The following is a 16,240-nucleotide window of genomic DNA, read 5'->3' as shown; positions in this document are numbered from 1 at the left end:
TGGCTTTAAATCTTAGTTTACATTAGAAGTAGATACTATATATCTTGAGCAGTAGTCTTGGCTTTAAAGGTGAATCTTTGAAATCAGCAACCTCTGTCAGTAATGTAAAATGCAGTTTTCTGTTTGTGTCAGGTACTGTAAATACCTTCTAGAACTTACCAATAGAACTTTAAATGCTTGTAGAAAAACTTTCTGGTTCTCTTTATTTTCTGTATTGAATAGTATCATTAAGAAGTTAGCGAAGCAGCATAGGTAACTAGAATGCACAGTAACTTGCCAGTATGTGAGTGGATTTTACTTAAGCGTGTACTGTGTAGTTGCCCAATATTCTTCCTGATTTCTCATAACAGATCATTGGGAATTGTGTGTCAATCTTGGTTTTGAGCTCTGCGCTGCCTGTGATGTCAAGAACACTGGGTAAGTTTAAATGAGAACTTTTCACGTAAAGTCTGTACCTTTTCAAGTGTCTTTTCTAAACTTTCTAGACTTCTAAACTTTTCCCAAAAGATCACTCTTTGAAATATATTATTTTCTCCCACGTTATTTTATACCTTTGCTTCTATAATTTATTTGTATATAGGGCTGTACCAAAACAAGCACTTTTATCAAATAAAGACCATTGATTTTTTTCAAATGCTTGGAAATATTCCTTTCCAAACAGTAACCTTTATTTTTTTTCACTGACTGGTTAAACTTTTGAGTCCTCTAGTGAGGAAACTGTTAAGTTTTTGTTTTGAATAAAACAATGTTTAATGTCTAGAAAATATTAAACTAATTTTTTCCTACATGAAATGTTTTTAAAAACATATAATTTAGTATGTGGTTTAAAAAGTTGATAATCTGTAGAACGTACTTTACGCTGCTTTCATGTCCAGGGCACAGACTTGAAAGTGGTGAGATGTTTGAGAGCGTTGGCATGCCCGCACGGACTTTAAGGGTATACTTTAGCTCCTTAGTTTTTACTTGCTGCCATTCATATCGTTTTCTTAATTTTTCGATGTACAAGAATATTTTGGTCATCTTTTAAAAGTAAAACACTTCCACTTTGTCGTTGAAATAGTTGAATAAGTCTTCATTTGATGTTCTTTTGTAAAACACTGTAGCAGACTATATTCTCAGTTATTGGCTAAATATTATTTCAGACAAAAGTTTCCACTAGGCAGTTCTGTTCCATTTTCTAGTCTTAAGATTTTGACTTGAGTATTCACAAATTATTTTTTAAAATCCCATTATTCAACCATAACAACTAGCTAACGACAAAAATTGCAAGTAACTTTGAATTGCTTTTGTTTTAGCTCTTATGTTGCCTCCATGATTTATTCAAAACTCATAGCTCTCAGGGACGCAGGCTGTGCCAAGAAAGTATAAGCGTCATAGTGATCTTCATGATTCTTACAGAGAATTCCGTATTTTAGTAAAAAGTGGAATCTAAGTGTAAGTGTCAAAGGGACTGCCTTTTCCACAGACTAACACAAAGCTCATTCACTTAAGAGATCTTATTTCCTTTGTGTTTGCGTTATAGGACTTGTTATTGTTTTGACGTCTGCTTATCGTGTGCTAATCTTGGAAATGCCAAAAAATGCACTTTTGTAAGTTGATTTGTAGCTGTTGTCATTTGTTATGGAAGTCCAACAATCTCTGTGATACAGCCAACCTACCATTTTATCCTGTATGAAATTCACTGTGCACTGTTATTTAAGATTAATTGTTAATAGTAACATATACTGATTTTATGGAAGAAAATTACATGCTGAGTACCATTTTAATACAAAGAAAACAAATTAATGGCAAAATGTGCTTTTTGAAGATCAACACATTAAATTCCTGAGTAGTTTGCCATAGAGATAAATAAAAAGAAGAAAAAGAAAGATGGGACAATTAAAATGCAGCTAACAAACGCCTGGCCCCAGCTGTCCAAACAGGATTAATGGAGTGTATTAGGGTACAGTGAGTCATGTGGCGCTTTGCAAAATATCAGCACACACTGCATTACATGTTATGCCCAGTGGCACTGAATAGATGAAAAGAAATAGATACGCTAAACAGATTCATAGAGGCTTTCCACAGTATTGAAGAAGCACATTTCTAGACTGAAAGAGAAAGCTTCCTTTTAGTCTTACGGGAAATGCAGACTAGAGAGTTACTTTTCATTCCTCTATTAACCCTTCAGAATTGAGTCTTTGATTTCAAGAAGATAAAATATAGAGAATTGTCATGAATATTATCCTAGTGTATAACGGGATTTTGATTTACTAGCTGAAAAGCTTATAAGACCAGAATAGAGGATGTATTTAACAACCGAATTCCAAGCTGTGAAAGTTTTCGCTCTTTCTCATTGCCTCTCACAAGGGAGTCCTGACCTTGGGGTGCTCTCATTTGCTTCTGTGAATTCAGCCAGCATTCTCAGTTAAATAAGAAGCCAAGGAACAAGGGAAATTATCATTTACCTGTATGAGTTCAGTTTTTCTCTTATTTTAATCATTTTTAGTAATGATAAGTTTAATTGTAAATTAGAAATATTTTGAATCCTATATAAATAATTCATTTGATGATATTTTTGCTTCAAAAATGAAAATATTTTTTAAACAGTGTAATTTGCCAATTGCTATTGCTGCGTCGTAAGTGTAAAATATAGCTTTAGAGTTGAATGCCTGGTGTGATATGACAGACTTATTACAGAATTCCTCTGAGATAGCTTCTTATGTTTAAATAGAGAAGATTTTGTACTAATTTTAAAAATTGCCACTGAGTAGATTTTAGAAGCATATCACTTAACCACAAAGCATTAGGTTGTGAGGAGCATCTTGGCCATGTATTCTTAGCCAAATGAAATTAATAGAAAGAATAATGTTTTGTCCATGGGAAACATGAAGGATCGATCTGTGCTTGAGACTTTTCATTCAAACTCTTTAGAACCTTTTACAAGTGACGCCATGCCTGGGGATGTGATTTCTACAGTGCTGTTTTGCTGCCTATATATAGTGTGCAGTTTTTGAAGACTCCAACGTTTTTGAGGCTATGATGTCCATATTTTTAGTAATCAGTTTACTCTTTGATATAATGAACTCTCAAGATGATTAGAGATGGTTGACTAACAAAGTGAAAACAGAAGAGGGCCAAATCTCATAAATTACCTATAGATGTCCAGATTTTTCATAATAAAATATTTTAAAGGCAGCAGTGAATTTGAGAATAAATTTTGTGAGATTGCGGACATATTCTTTGTTATTCTTAATCAAGAAACAACTGAGGGATTGACAGTTTTTACCTTATTCTTTATTTGAAATCTCTTAACAGGAAAAGTTTTCTCAGATACAACCAATAGACTTTGAAATACTGTTACTAATTTCTATTATGAAATTATTTTTATAGTTATGGTTTCATCTCAAAATTCTTTCTGTAAATTTTAAGTTATTCAAGGCCCAAGCACAGATATATATATATATAAATTTATATGGATGCTTACTCTATTAAAACAAAAACCCCCGACTCATTCTTCCAAGTCAGCTGGAATCTGAATCTGTTTTTGGTATTTCCATGCATTTCTCATCTGGGTCCCCTCTAGCCTATCATTCCGCAGGAGATGGAGTGGATTATTCTCTTTTGTTCCTTGATGGAGGGAGCATGTTTAGACGCTGGTCCTTCGAGGGAGAGGTCTTTATTTGGATTTTGTGAATGTACTACTAATCTTTACCCCAAGCTTTCCCTCCCCAGTGTGAATCAGAAAGAAACGATCCTTAGACATGACAAATGAGAACTCAAAAGTATAAATCATGGTATATATTCCTAATTATGACTTTCATGTAAAAGTAACTCTTAAGCCCTGTATTGAAAATTTCTTAGCAAAAAATTGTATATGACTTCATTATATTCTGTTATATCGGAGAGAGTAATAAATGAGTGGTGTGACTAACTTTTGATTGATGACTATTGGTCTTATAACTGAGCAATAAATTTGTATATCTAGTTAGGATTTTTAATAGTAAAGAGAGAACATTCTGTGTCAAATGTCTGAAAGAATTCGGAGAGTCACTGCTGCTCGCTCCCTCAGCATTCTCATTCCCAGTGTCCACGTGTTGCGCCCTTCTGAGGCTGTTCTTATTCCAGAGTCCCTCCTGCCTGAGAGAAGGTTGTGTCGGCCACACATTCTAAAGAATTTAGCCGGCTGTTGACATACATTCAAAGCCCTTGAATTTTAATTTGATATTAAATATTTTTTCATATGAAGATCATTTCAGTTAGGATTATTCAGTTGGAAGATGGAAGGTGTAGTTTTTTAAACGTAAACCACAGTAAGGTTATAGTTTGCACTGAGAACCAAGACGCTCCCAACCTGGCTGAGAATACTTGAGAGCACACCTGTACATTGAGACCGAGGAACAGACTATCTCCTTCTTTGTAGGAAGTTCTATTTTAAAATTAGTTTTTAATAAGTATGTACATGAGCAAATTCCACTTATAAAGGATATTAAGAATTAGCTCTCAGGCTTGACTTCCTTGTGACCACCACTTTCAATCCCAGTCCCCTCTTCAGAGTTTCCAAAGCCAGTTTCATGTAGGTAGTTATTTACAATCTTTTTCTGGGTGCACACACACACAGACACAGCACTGTGTAGAAAATTGAAAATTCTCCCCTGGGTATTACTCTGTGTGACTCCTAACTTCAGTGTCTACCCAGTAGGAGTTAGAAGAAGAGAAGGTTTCGAACTCATTTCTTGTACCAGAATTCAGTCAGCTGAAAATGAATTTCAAACCAGAATGCGTACCTCTTCCTGCTCAGATCACCTGTGGCCTCCGAGTCGCCCAGCTGTGTGGGTTTTGCTGCTGTCTTGATTGTTCTGCCATACTTGCGCTCTGTAAGCCCTCTTCTCACATCTCTTCTCTCTTCATTTCTGGGCACCCCTTTTTTTCTCCTCCTCCAGCCGTTCTTCGACTGTTTCTCATTGCCTGTCAGCTTCACCCACACAGTTGCCCCCCGATCCGCTCCTCTCACCCGCCGCCCTCCCTGAGCTGGGGCAGGCGGCCGCAGCCCTGTCCTCCACGTGGCGTCCCGCAGCTCCTCACGTGGCTCGTTCCCACAGCAGGACCCATCCACGCCTGTGCGTGTGTCTGCCCTGCCCGCTCCTTCCCTCCCGCCCTCACCCCCTCCTGCTCTTTCTCTCCGCACCCCTTGTCCTTCCCTTTTAGTCCTCAGGCACTTTCTATACAGCACACCAAACTAGAGGGTTGGGAGTTGGATACCTCTACCATCTTGTGCCAACACCTAGCGGCACTGCCTGTTTTCATCTTGTTAATCGCTCTTCACATCGGTGGTCCAGGGGTTAAGACTGTGCTTCTATTCAGGGGGCATGGGCTTGATCTCTGGTCAGGAACTAAGATCCCGCATGTCACAGAGCACCAACAGAGAAAAAAAATTGTCTCACATTCACTCTGCCTTTCCATTTCCTTTACTAAAAGAAAAGTGAAAAGAATCAGACTTATTTATCAAGTAATCAAAGCAGAGAGTTGAGTGTATGAGTTTAGTTTAATATTTCGTTGTGAAGGGTTGTTGATGAGCTGGGTTTTAAACGCACATTCTTTTCTTTGAGGAGCGCAGAGCAAGAAGTGAAGCCCAAGCGGACGCACTAGTGTGAGTCACTCAGTCGTGTCCAACTCTTTGTGACCCCATGGACTGTAGCCGATGGGGCTCCTCTGTCTGTGGGGTTCTCCAGGCAGGAATACTGGGCTGGGTTGCTATTTCCTTCTCCAAAGGGTCTTCCCAACCAAGGGATTAAGCCCACATCTCCTGCATTGAAGCAGATTCCTTACAGCTGCGCCACCTGGCAGGCCCTGAGAGCACCAGGGAAGAGCTCACTTTCCAGATGAGGACGTGGCACTGAGACCACCCTGGGGGCCCCCGGCTCGGGAGGCTTTCTCTAGGAAGAGAGTGCGTGGGTCTCTGTTGGAGATCTGAAACTTGCACTTGTTTTAAAATTAGCACTTTAGGTTTGTTCTTGGACTATGATTATAGTTCCCTTTCATTTAACTTTCAGTTTAGTTCAGTCGCTCAGTCGTGTCCCACTCTTCGCGACCCCATGAATCGCAGCACGCCAGGCCTCCCTGTCCATCACCATCTCCTGGAGTTCAACTCAGACTCACATCCATCGAGTCTGTGATGCCATCCAGCCATCTCATCCTCAGTCGTCCCCTTCTCCTCCTGCCCGCAATCCCTCCCAGCATCAGGGTCTTTTCCAATGAGTCAACTCTTCGCATGAGGTGGCCAAAGTACTGGAGCTTCAGCTTCAGCATCAGTCCTTCCAAAGAAACCCCAGGGCTGATCTCCTTCAGAATGGACTGGTTGGATCTCCTTGCAGTCCAAGGGACTCTCAAGAGTCTTCTCCAACACCACAGTTCAAAAGCATCTTTGGCGCTTAGCCTTCTTCACAGTCCAACTCTCACATCCATACATGACCACAGGAAAAACCATAGCCTTGACTAGACGGACTTTTGTTGGCAAAGTAATGTCTCTGCTTTTGAATATACTATCCAGGCTGGTCATAACTTTTCTTCCAAGGAGTAAGCGTCTTTTAATTTCATGGTTGCAGTCACCATCTGCAGTGATTTTGGAGCCCCCCAAAACAAAGTCTGACACTGTTTCCACTGTTTCCCGTTGTATTTGCCATGAAGTGACCAGACGCCATGGTCTTCGTTTTCTGAATGTTGAGCTTTAAGCCAACTTTTTCACTCTCCTCTTTCACTTTCATCAAGAGGCTTTTTAGCTCCTCTTCACTTTCTGCCATAAGGGTGGTGTCATCTGCATATCTGAGGTTATTGATATTTCTCCCGGCAATCTTGATTCCAGTTTGTGCTTCTTCCAGTCCAGCGTTTCTCATGATGTACTCTGCATAGAAGTTAAATAAGCAGGGTGACAATATACAGCCTTGACATACTCCTTTTCCTATTTGGAACCAGTCTGTTGTTCCATGTCCAGTTCTAACTGTTGCTTCCTGACCTGCATACAGATTTTCAAGAGGCAGGTTGGGTGGTCTGGTATTCCCATCTCTTTAAGAATTTTCCACAGTTTAGTGTGATCCACATAGTCAAAGGCTTTGGTATAGTCAATAAAGCAGAAATAGATGTCTTTCTGGAACTCTCTTGCTTTTTCCATGATCCATTGGATGTTGGCAATTTGATCTCTGGTTCCTCTGCCTTTTCTAAAACCAGCTTGAACATCTGGAAGTTCACAGTTTACGTATTGCTGAAGCCTGACTTGGGGAATTTTGAGCATTACTTTGCTAGCGTGTGAGATGAGTGCAATTGTGCGGTAGTTTGAGCATTCTTTGGCATTGCCTTTCTTTGGGATTGGAATGAAAACTGACCTTTTCCAGTCCTGTGGCCACTGCTGAGTTTTCCAAATTTACTGGCATATTTAACTTTAGTTTGTATTAAAATTCATATACATTAGTTCATCTGGACTACTAAGTTAAATTGCCTTCACATTGGGACAAAATGCATTTGTAGCATATAAACAGTCATGACTAAAATTGATTTGATATTTACAAGCACACTTTCCCATCTCCAAGCCCACACTGGCTCGCATTGTTCCCACAACCCTCTCTCCAGCTTTGCTCTGCCTCTCCAAGTCTTGTCATTCTGTAAAGACAGGTCAGACCCTCTGTCACATGTGAAAGGTGTATCGGATTCTCGTTTCAGCCTTGTGTTACACTTGTTTTACCAAAATTAAAAAGAGAAAAAGGAATGAAGCGTTGGACACATACTCCAGTGTGTTTGACCCTAGAATCCACTGTGCAGAGTGGATAAGCCAGGCGCAGAAGGCTGCGTAGTCTGTGGCTCCTCTCACATGGGCATCCAGAGCGGGGAACCCGTAGAGGCGGGGAGTGGGCCAGCCGTGGCCAGAGGTGAGGGGCAGTGGAGAGGGCTGGGGAGTGATAGGCATGTGCTGCAGCTAGGTCGAGATGGTGGCTAGCGCCTGTTCTCTTTACCCCTGGCTTGAGTTGTAATCTAATCCCAAGGGTAAATTTTTTTTTTAAATTTTTATTTGTTGATTTTTTTTAGCATAGCTGACATACAATACTAGTTTCAGATGTTCCGCACAGTGATTTGATGCTTATGTACATGATGCATCGGTCCCCACCATGATCTTTAGGGGGAGCATGTGTCATGCAAAGTGTTACTGACCATGTTCTCTGTGCAGTATATTAAGGCCCTGTGGTTACTTATTTAATAATGGGAGGCTTGCACCCATGCTCCCACTTGCCTCCCCTCAACCTGCTTGTCCTCTGTATCTGTGAGTCTGCTTTCATTTCGGTTCGTCTTTAGTTTCTGCATAGAAGTGAGATCATACGGTGTTTGTGTTTCTCTGTCTGGCTTGTTTCACGCCACCTCTCCATCCATCCGTGTGTTGCAAATGGCAGGATTTCGGGGTTTTCTAGTGGCTGACTAATGTTGCACTGTATGTATATGACCATATATATGTTGCACGTGTTACACGTCCTTTATCCATCCGTCAGCGGACACTCAGGTTACTTCCGTATCCTGGCTGTTGTAAACAGTGCCGCGGTGACCATCGAGGTGCATGTATATTTTGAATTAGCGTTTTGCTACTCTAGCCTTCTTTTCATTTCTGTCTGCATGAAATACTGTTTTCCACCTCTTTTCTTTCAGTCTGTGTGTGCCTTTAGACCTGAATTCGTCTCTAGTGAGTAGCATATATATGGGCCTTGTAATTCTTCTTTTAGCCACCATGTGCCTTTTGATTAGAGCATTTAGCTCATTTATCCGTTTTAAAATAATTTTTTATGATACTTTTTTATTACCAGTTTGTTAATTGTTTTTCGGGTGTTTGGGTAGTTCTGTGTTTCTTTGTTTCTTCTCCTCCCTTGTGATTTGACGACTTTATTTAATGTTATATTTGTATTTCCTTCTGTTTAGCTTTTGTGTGTTTTTACTGTTTGTATGTTTGAGGCTACTGTGATACAGGCTGAGCAGTCTCTAAAAGCACTGCGTCCTGCCCTCCTCTTCCTCTGTGTTTCTGACATCACATTTTATATCTTTCTATTTTGTGGATCACTTGACTATTCGTGGATGTTTTCACTACTTTTGTTTTTACCCTTTATACTGGCTTTATTGGAGCTTCCCAGGTGCTCAGTGGTAACAGGTCTGCTCGCTGGTGCAGGAAGTGTGGGCTCGATCCCTGGGTTGGGAAGATCTCCTGGAGGAGGAAGTGGCGACCCACTCTCATATTCTTTTTTTTTTTTTTTTTTTTTAGTGTTTCACTTATCTAATTTGAAAAGAATAAGAAAATACCCAGTACTGGAGGGTTTACCAGAGGGAGGGAGGGGATAGACATGAAGCAGGGTGTACACATTTATAGAAGAGACTTTCTGGAAGAAAATCCAGCAGTGTGTATTCAAAGCCTTAAAAATTTGCATACGTTTCACTTAGTAATTTCATTTCTAAGAATCTGTCCTAAAGAAATAATAAAAGTCCTTCAATGAAGTAAGAGAATCAATATCTTTATAAACTTGGTGTGCTCAGTCGTGTCCAACTCTTTGTGACCCCATGGACTGTAGCCCACCAGACTCCTCTGTCCATGGGATTTTCCAAGCAATAGTACTGGAGTGGGCTGCCATTTCCTTCTCCACACTCTCGTATTCTTGCCTGGAAGAATCTGTACATGGAGGAGTCCGGTGGGCTGCAGTCCATGGGGCTGCAGAGAGTCAGAGATGCCTGCGTGCACGCCCGCGAGCTTTTTAGGCCACTGACCTGTTACCTTTATGTTTGCCTGTACCAGTGAGGCTTTTTTCTTTTATAACTTTCTGGTTTCTAGTTATGGCTTTTTCTTTTCCCTGTAATGAAGTCCCTTGTTAAGCCAGTTTAGTGATGATGAACCAACTTTCTTAGCTTTTGCTTATCTGGGAAATTATTTCTTCTTCAGTTCTAATAATATTGCTGGTTAGAGTATTCTTGGTTTTAAGTCTTTTCCCTTCAGTACTTTCAATATATTATACAAAGCTCTTCTGGCCTGTAAAGGTCATACTGAAAAGCCAGCTGAACTGTGGGGGTTCCCTTGAATGTGACTAGTTGTCTTTCTCTTGCTGCTTTTAAGAGCTTTCTTTAATGTTCAATGTTTTAGTAATAATGTGGCTTGGTTTGGGTCTGCTTGGGCTCATCTTATTGGAGCGCATCCTCACCCCTCTCCCATCTCCCCTCCCAGCATTTGCTCGTGCTCTGACGGATAGCCCAGCACCCCTTGCTCTGACGGATAGCCCAGCACCCCTTGTTCTGACGGGTAGCCCAGCACCCCTTGCTCTGACAGATAGCCCAGTACCCCTTGCTCTGACAGATAGCCCAGCACCCCTCTTTCTCCTGCAGTGGAAATGTGTTCCTACTCCCAGTGCTTCGGAGGCTTCTGCCCTTAGATTAATCTGCAGCCTCTGTAAGGTGGCACAGCACGACCTTTATACCTAGCCCCACCTGTGTCCCGCTTCAGCCTGGTTCAGGTTGTACCAGGGGTGCTCTTCAGATGTGTCAGGATAGGAAGCACACACAGCTCTGTCCATTATGTCGTTGAATGTGTCACTTTGTCTGTGGTGAATAATTTTATCACCACCGATTCCCTGGCATAACCTAACATGTCATTCGAGAGTCATCTCAGCCATTAACTCCACAAATAATGTTTTCCTTGAACTTCTCCCCCTTTAAGCTCCCTCCTGCACACTCCCATAACACTTCTCTCAGTCCTCTGCACATCTGCCGTGTCACTCATCACTGTGTTCTGACTGCTCACGTTTCGCTCCACGAAACTGGTCTCCTTAACGAAAGTCGTGGTCGGGTGTGCCCAGTGTCTGCGTGCAGCGTTTAGGACGTGTGTGTGCAGCGAGGACCTCGTGTGCTGTTGAGTTTTCCATTTTACTCAACTGCACAGGGACTTTAGTCGTGCCGAAGGGAATAAATGCCACACATACCTGCTTGTGACTCTTACAGTACTCTGTAGGGTTAGGAATATGATAGGAACTCAAAAATCCTGCAAAATGGGACTCATACCACAACAGCAGGTACAGAAATAAAGAATTTCTAATTAAATCTATTTGGCACAGCCAGACACTAATATACCCATGCACGGTTTGGAGGATATAGTGTGAAGCCTGTTAAATACATTTTAACAGCTTTATTGAAATAAATGAACTGACGTATCGTAAACTGTGCTCATTTAAAGTGTGTAATTTGGTAAGTTTTGCCTTACTGTGTATGGCTGTGAGTCTGTCACTGCAGTCAGGACGGCGAGCAAGCCTGTCTCCCTCAGATGCTTCCTTCCGGCCCTGGACAGTCCCTCCTTCACGCCGCCCCCAACCTCCCCGACCCCAGTGTCCCCAGGCAACCACTGGCCTTTCTGTCACGGTAAAAGCAGTTCACATTTCCTAGAACTTTTTGTAAGTAAAATCACTTGCTATGAACTATTTTTGTTTCTTTAACTCATTGTATTTAAGATTAGTCCATCTGGTATGTGTCAGTAGTTCATTTTCTTTTATTGCCGTGTTTGTATATATCACAATTTGTTTTTCTGTTCACCCATTGAAGGACATTTGGGTTGTTTACAGCTTCTAGCTACTATTATAAATGAAGCTGCCATGGACATTCACATCTGAAGTCCCTGTATGGATTTAGACTTTCATTTCTCTTGGGCAGTAACTGTTACTAGGAGTGGAACGGCTGGGTGTGCGCTTCAGTTTTAAAGGAATGGCCAGACTGTTGCAAAGCGCTCATGCCGTTTTTACGTCTCCATCACAAGCGCATGAAACCTCTGGTTCCTCTGCGTCTTTGCGAACACTTGGTACAGTCAGTCAGTTTAATGTCAGCCCTCCTAATAGGTGTGTGGTGAACTTAACTTGAATTTCCCAGATGACCAGTGTGCTCATTTGTCATCTGTATATTTTCTTTGATGAAATGTTTATTTAGATCTTTGGCTCATTTTAAAAATTAGGGTGATTTTCATGTTGTTGAGTTTTTTGTGCTATTTACATATTCTGGATAAAGGTTCTTTATCAAGATATGTGATTTGAAAATATTTCTCCCATTCAGTGGCTTGTCCTTTTATTCTTTTACCAGTATTTTAGAAAGTACAGACATTCTTAATTTGATGAAATCAGATTTACCAAATTTTCTTTTATGGATTGTGCTTTTGGTGTCATATATACTAAGTCTTCCTCTAACCAAGGTCACAAAGATTATCCCTTGTGTTTTCTTCTAAAAGCTTTATACTTAAGTCTATGACCTATTTTGAGTTAATTTCTGTATAAAGTATGAGGTATGAATTAAACTTTATTTCTTGGCATTTGGTAACCAATTATTGAAGCACCACTGCTTGAGAATTCTCTTCTACTCAGTTGCTTTTGAAACTTCGTTGGGAACCAGTTGTCCGTCTGTGTGTGAGTGTGGGTCTCTTTCTGCACTCAGTTGTGTTCTGTTGATACCCTTGTCTTTGCACTAGTGCTGCACCATCTGGGTTAGTGTGGGGTGATGATGAGGCAGAAAGATGTGGCACTGAAAGGGGAGCTGCCCCGGTCGGCAGGTGCCCAACACGCTGCGGGAGAAGAGTGGAGACGTAGCTCCAGAGAGAGTGAAGGGGCAGAGCCAGAGCAAAACAGCGCCCAGCTGTGGATGTGACTGGTGATGGAAGTAAAATCTGATGCTGTAAAGAACAGTATTGCTTAGGAACTGGAAATGTTAGGTCCATGAGTCAAGGCAAATTGGAAGTGGTCAAACAGGAGAAGGCAAGAGTGAATATCAATATTTTAGGAATCAGTGAACTAAAATGGACTGAAATGGGCGAATATAACTCAGGTGACCATTTATCTACTACTGTGGGCAAGAATCCCTTAGAAGAAATTGAGTAGCCATCATGGTCAACAGAAGAGTCCGAAATGTAGTACTTGGATGCAATCTCAAAAATGACAGAATGATCTCTGTTCATTTCCAAGGCAAACCACTCAATATCACAGTAATCCAAACCACTCAATATCACAGTAATCCAAGTCTGTGCCCCAACCAGTAATGCTGAAGAAGCTGAAGTTGAATGGTTCTATGAAGACCTACAAGACCTTCTAGAACTAACGCCCCAAAAAGATGTCCTTTTCATTATAGGGGACTGGAATGCAAAAGTAGGAAGTCAAGAGATACCTGGAGTAACAGGGAAATTTGGCCTTGGAGTACAAAACAAAGCAGGTCAAAGGCTAACAGAATTCTGCGAAGAGAACACACTGGTCATAGCAAACACCCTCTTCCAACAACACGAGGGAAGACTCTACACATGGACATCACCAGATGGCCAACACCAAAATCAGATTGATTATATTCTTCGCAGCCAGAGATGGAGAAGCTCTATACAGTCAACAAAAATAAGACCAGGAGCTGACTGTGGCTCAGATCATGAACTCCTTATCACCAAATTCAGACTTAAATTGAAGAAAGTAGGGAACACCACTAGGCCATTCAGGTATGACCTAAGTCACATCCCTTACATTATACAGTGCAAGTGACAGATAGATTCAAGGGATTAGATCTGATAGAGTGCCTGAAGAACTGTGGACGGAGGTTCATGACATCGTACAGGAGGCAGTGATCAAGACCATCCCCAAGAAAAAGAAATGCAAAAAGGCAAAATGGTTGTCTGAGGACGCCTTACAAATAGCTGAGAAAAGAAAAGAAGCAAAAGACAAAGGAGAAACGGAAGATATACGCATTTGAATGCAGAGTTCCAAAGAATAGCAAGGAGAGATAAGAAAGCCTTCCTCAGTGGTCACTGCAAAGAACTAGAGGAAAACAATTGAATGGGAAAGACTAGAGATCTCTTCAAGAAAATTAGAGATACCAAAGGAACATTTTATGCAAAGATGAGCTCCATAAAGGACAGAAATGGTTTGGACCTAGCAGAAACAGAAGATATTAAGAAGAGGTGGCAAAAATACACAGAAGAACTGTACAAAAAAGATCTTAATGACCCAGATAACTGTGATGGTGTGATCACTCACCTAGAACCAGACATCTTGGAGTCCAAAGTCAAGTGGGCCTTAGGAAGCATCACTATGAACAAAGCTAGTGGAGGTGGTGGAATTCCAGTTGAGCCGTTTCAAATCCTGAAAGATGATGCTGTGAAAGTGCTGCATTCAATATGCCAGCAAATTTGGAAAACTTAGCAGTGGCCACAGGACTGGAAAAGGTCAGTTTTCATTCCAATCCCAAAGAAAGGCAATGCCAAAAAGAATGTTCAAACTGCCGGACAATTGCATTCATGCCACATGCTAGCAAAGTAATGCTCAAAATTCTCCAAGCCAGGCTTCAACAGTACATGAACTGTGAAATTCCAGATGTTCAAGCTGGATTTAGAAAAGGCAGAGGAACCAGAGATCAAATTGCCAACATTCATTGGATCATCAAAAACGCAAGAGAGTTCCAGAAAAACATCTACTTCTGCTTTATTGACCTCTCCAAAGCCTTTGACTGTGTGGATCACAACAAACTGTGAAAAATTCTGAAAGAGACAGGAACACCAGACCACTGACCACTTATGTGCTGCAGTTTATGGGGTCGCAGAGAGTCAGGCATGACTGAGCGACTGCAGTGGAACTGGTGATGAGACCTGAAACCAGGTGCTGAGAGACCTTCAGCTTGTTCTTTTTCTTAGAGTGGTTTCAGTTATTCAAAGGCCTTTTCCATTCCAATATAACTTTCAAAAATAGCTTGTCATTTTTCAAATAAATGTCTGTTAGGATTTTGATTTGGATTGTGTTTAGTCTGTAGAAGAAATTGGAGAGGATTAACATCTCTACAGTATTGAGTCTTTCAGCCCCTGAACACTCTGTACCTATTTAGTTCTCTGATTTGTCTTCACCAGTTTTTGTAGCTTTTTGTTTACATCTTGCGCAGTTGATGTTTTTGTGAATGGTATTTTTAAAAAGTTTAGTTTCCAATAGTTCATTTGTAGTACATAGAAATGCAGTTGATTTCTCTATATTGATCTTTTTCGGCATTGCTCAGCTCATTTATTAGTTCTGTTGAATCTGCTTTATAGGGTTCATGGGATGTTTTGCTTGGATGTTTGTGGTTCTGTGAATAAAGACAGCTTCACTTCTTCCTTTCCTTCTCCTCTTCTTGTCTGTCGCATTGTGTAGAGCCTCCAGTACGGTGTTGAATAGAATGATGAGGACAGATGTTCTTGACTTGTTCCTCGTCGTAGTGGGAAAGCATTCTGGTTTTTACCACTAACTGTTATTAGCTGTAGTTTTCGTTAGTTTGTTTTGGTAGATGCCTTTTACAGGTTGAGGAAGCTCCCTTCTTGTCCTGCTTAGCTGGAGTTCTTATCAGGATCGGATGTTGGATTTTGTCAGATGCTTTTCTTCCTCTGTTGAGATAGTCATTTTCTTTTTTAGTCATTGGTGCCGTGTTCTTTTTTTTTTGTTTCATTTTGTTTTCCTTTCTGTTTCATTTTGAATAGCGTCTGTTAATCGTGTCTTCACGTCTACTGATCTTTTCTTTTGCAGTGTCTAATCTGTCATTAGTTCCATCTCGTGTGTTGGTCACGTCTTGCCTTGTAATTTTTCTCGGCAGAAGGTTAATTTAGGTCTGTTCTGTATCTCTCATGTCCCTGTCTAACAGGCTCAGTCTCCTAGCTCCTGAAGTGTAAGAGGCACAGCTACAGCTGTCCTCATGCCCTTGCTAGTCACTCTGTCACCTGTGTCGTCTCTGGGTTGGTTGCTTTGCCACAAGCCAGTGTGTTCGTCAGTTCCCAGCTGAATGCTCAAGAGTCCTCTGTCTCCCTCCCAGGTTCCCACCCTGTGCAGCTGTCTAGCCACTGTGCTCTCCCAAGCTCCAGCTGCACCTCTTTACCTCAGTGAGGCGGCTGGATTCTGTCCCTGTTCCTTTCCGCTCTGCATTCAGGAAGCCCTCTTTAGGTAGGAGCTGTGGCAGACAGAGGACCACTTGGCTTGTTTCTCATCTCTTGGCATCACTGACCTTCACTGCTAGATGTCCAGGGTCTTGAATACCACAAGTTTGCATATCTTGTCCAGTTTTTTGATTAATGAAAGTGTGAGGGGCTGTCTCCTTTATTTAGCTTTGGCTGGACTCTGATGTCAACGAACATATTTCTAATTGATGTACTATAATGAAAACTTGTTTGCAGAGTAAGACTGGTCAGATTTAAAGTCTTTCCTTTAACAACATTGTCTTCCATTACCCCTTA

General features: G+C 41.1%; 1 protein-coding gene across 1 annotated transcript in view; it reads left to right on the top strand.

Annotated features, from left to right (window-relative positions):
* Positions 1 to 16,240, top strand: part of LMBR1 (limb development membrane protein 1) — a 130,123-nt gene that overhangs the window by 99,825 nt on the left and 14,058 nt on the right. Inside the window, exon 15 of the mRNA XM_052638366.1 lies at positions 351 to 417. Coding sequence (XP_052494326.1) covers positions 351 to 417 — 67 coding nt within the window. The remainder of the gene's footprint in view (positions 1 to 350; positions 418 to 16,240) is intronic.

The sequence above is a fragment of the Budorcas taxicolor genome, chromosome 4 (genome assembly GCF_023091745.1).
Source record: "Budorcas taxicolor isolate Tak-1 chromosome 4, Takin1.1, whole genome shotgun sequence".
Lineage (NCBI taxonomy): Eukaryota > Metazoa > Chordata > Mammalia > Artiodactyla > Bovidae > Budorcas > Budorcas taxicolor.
This window is presented reverse-complemented; position numbering and strand designations above follow the sequence as displayed.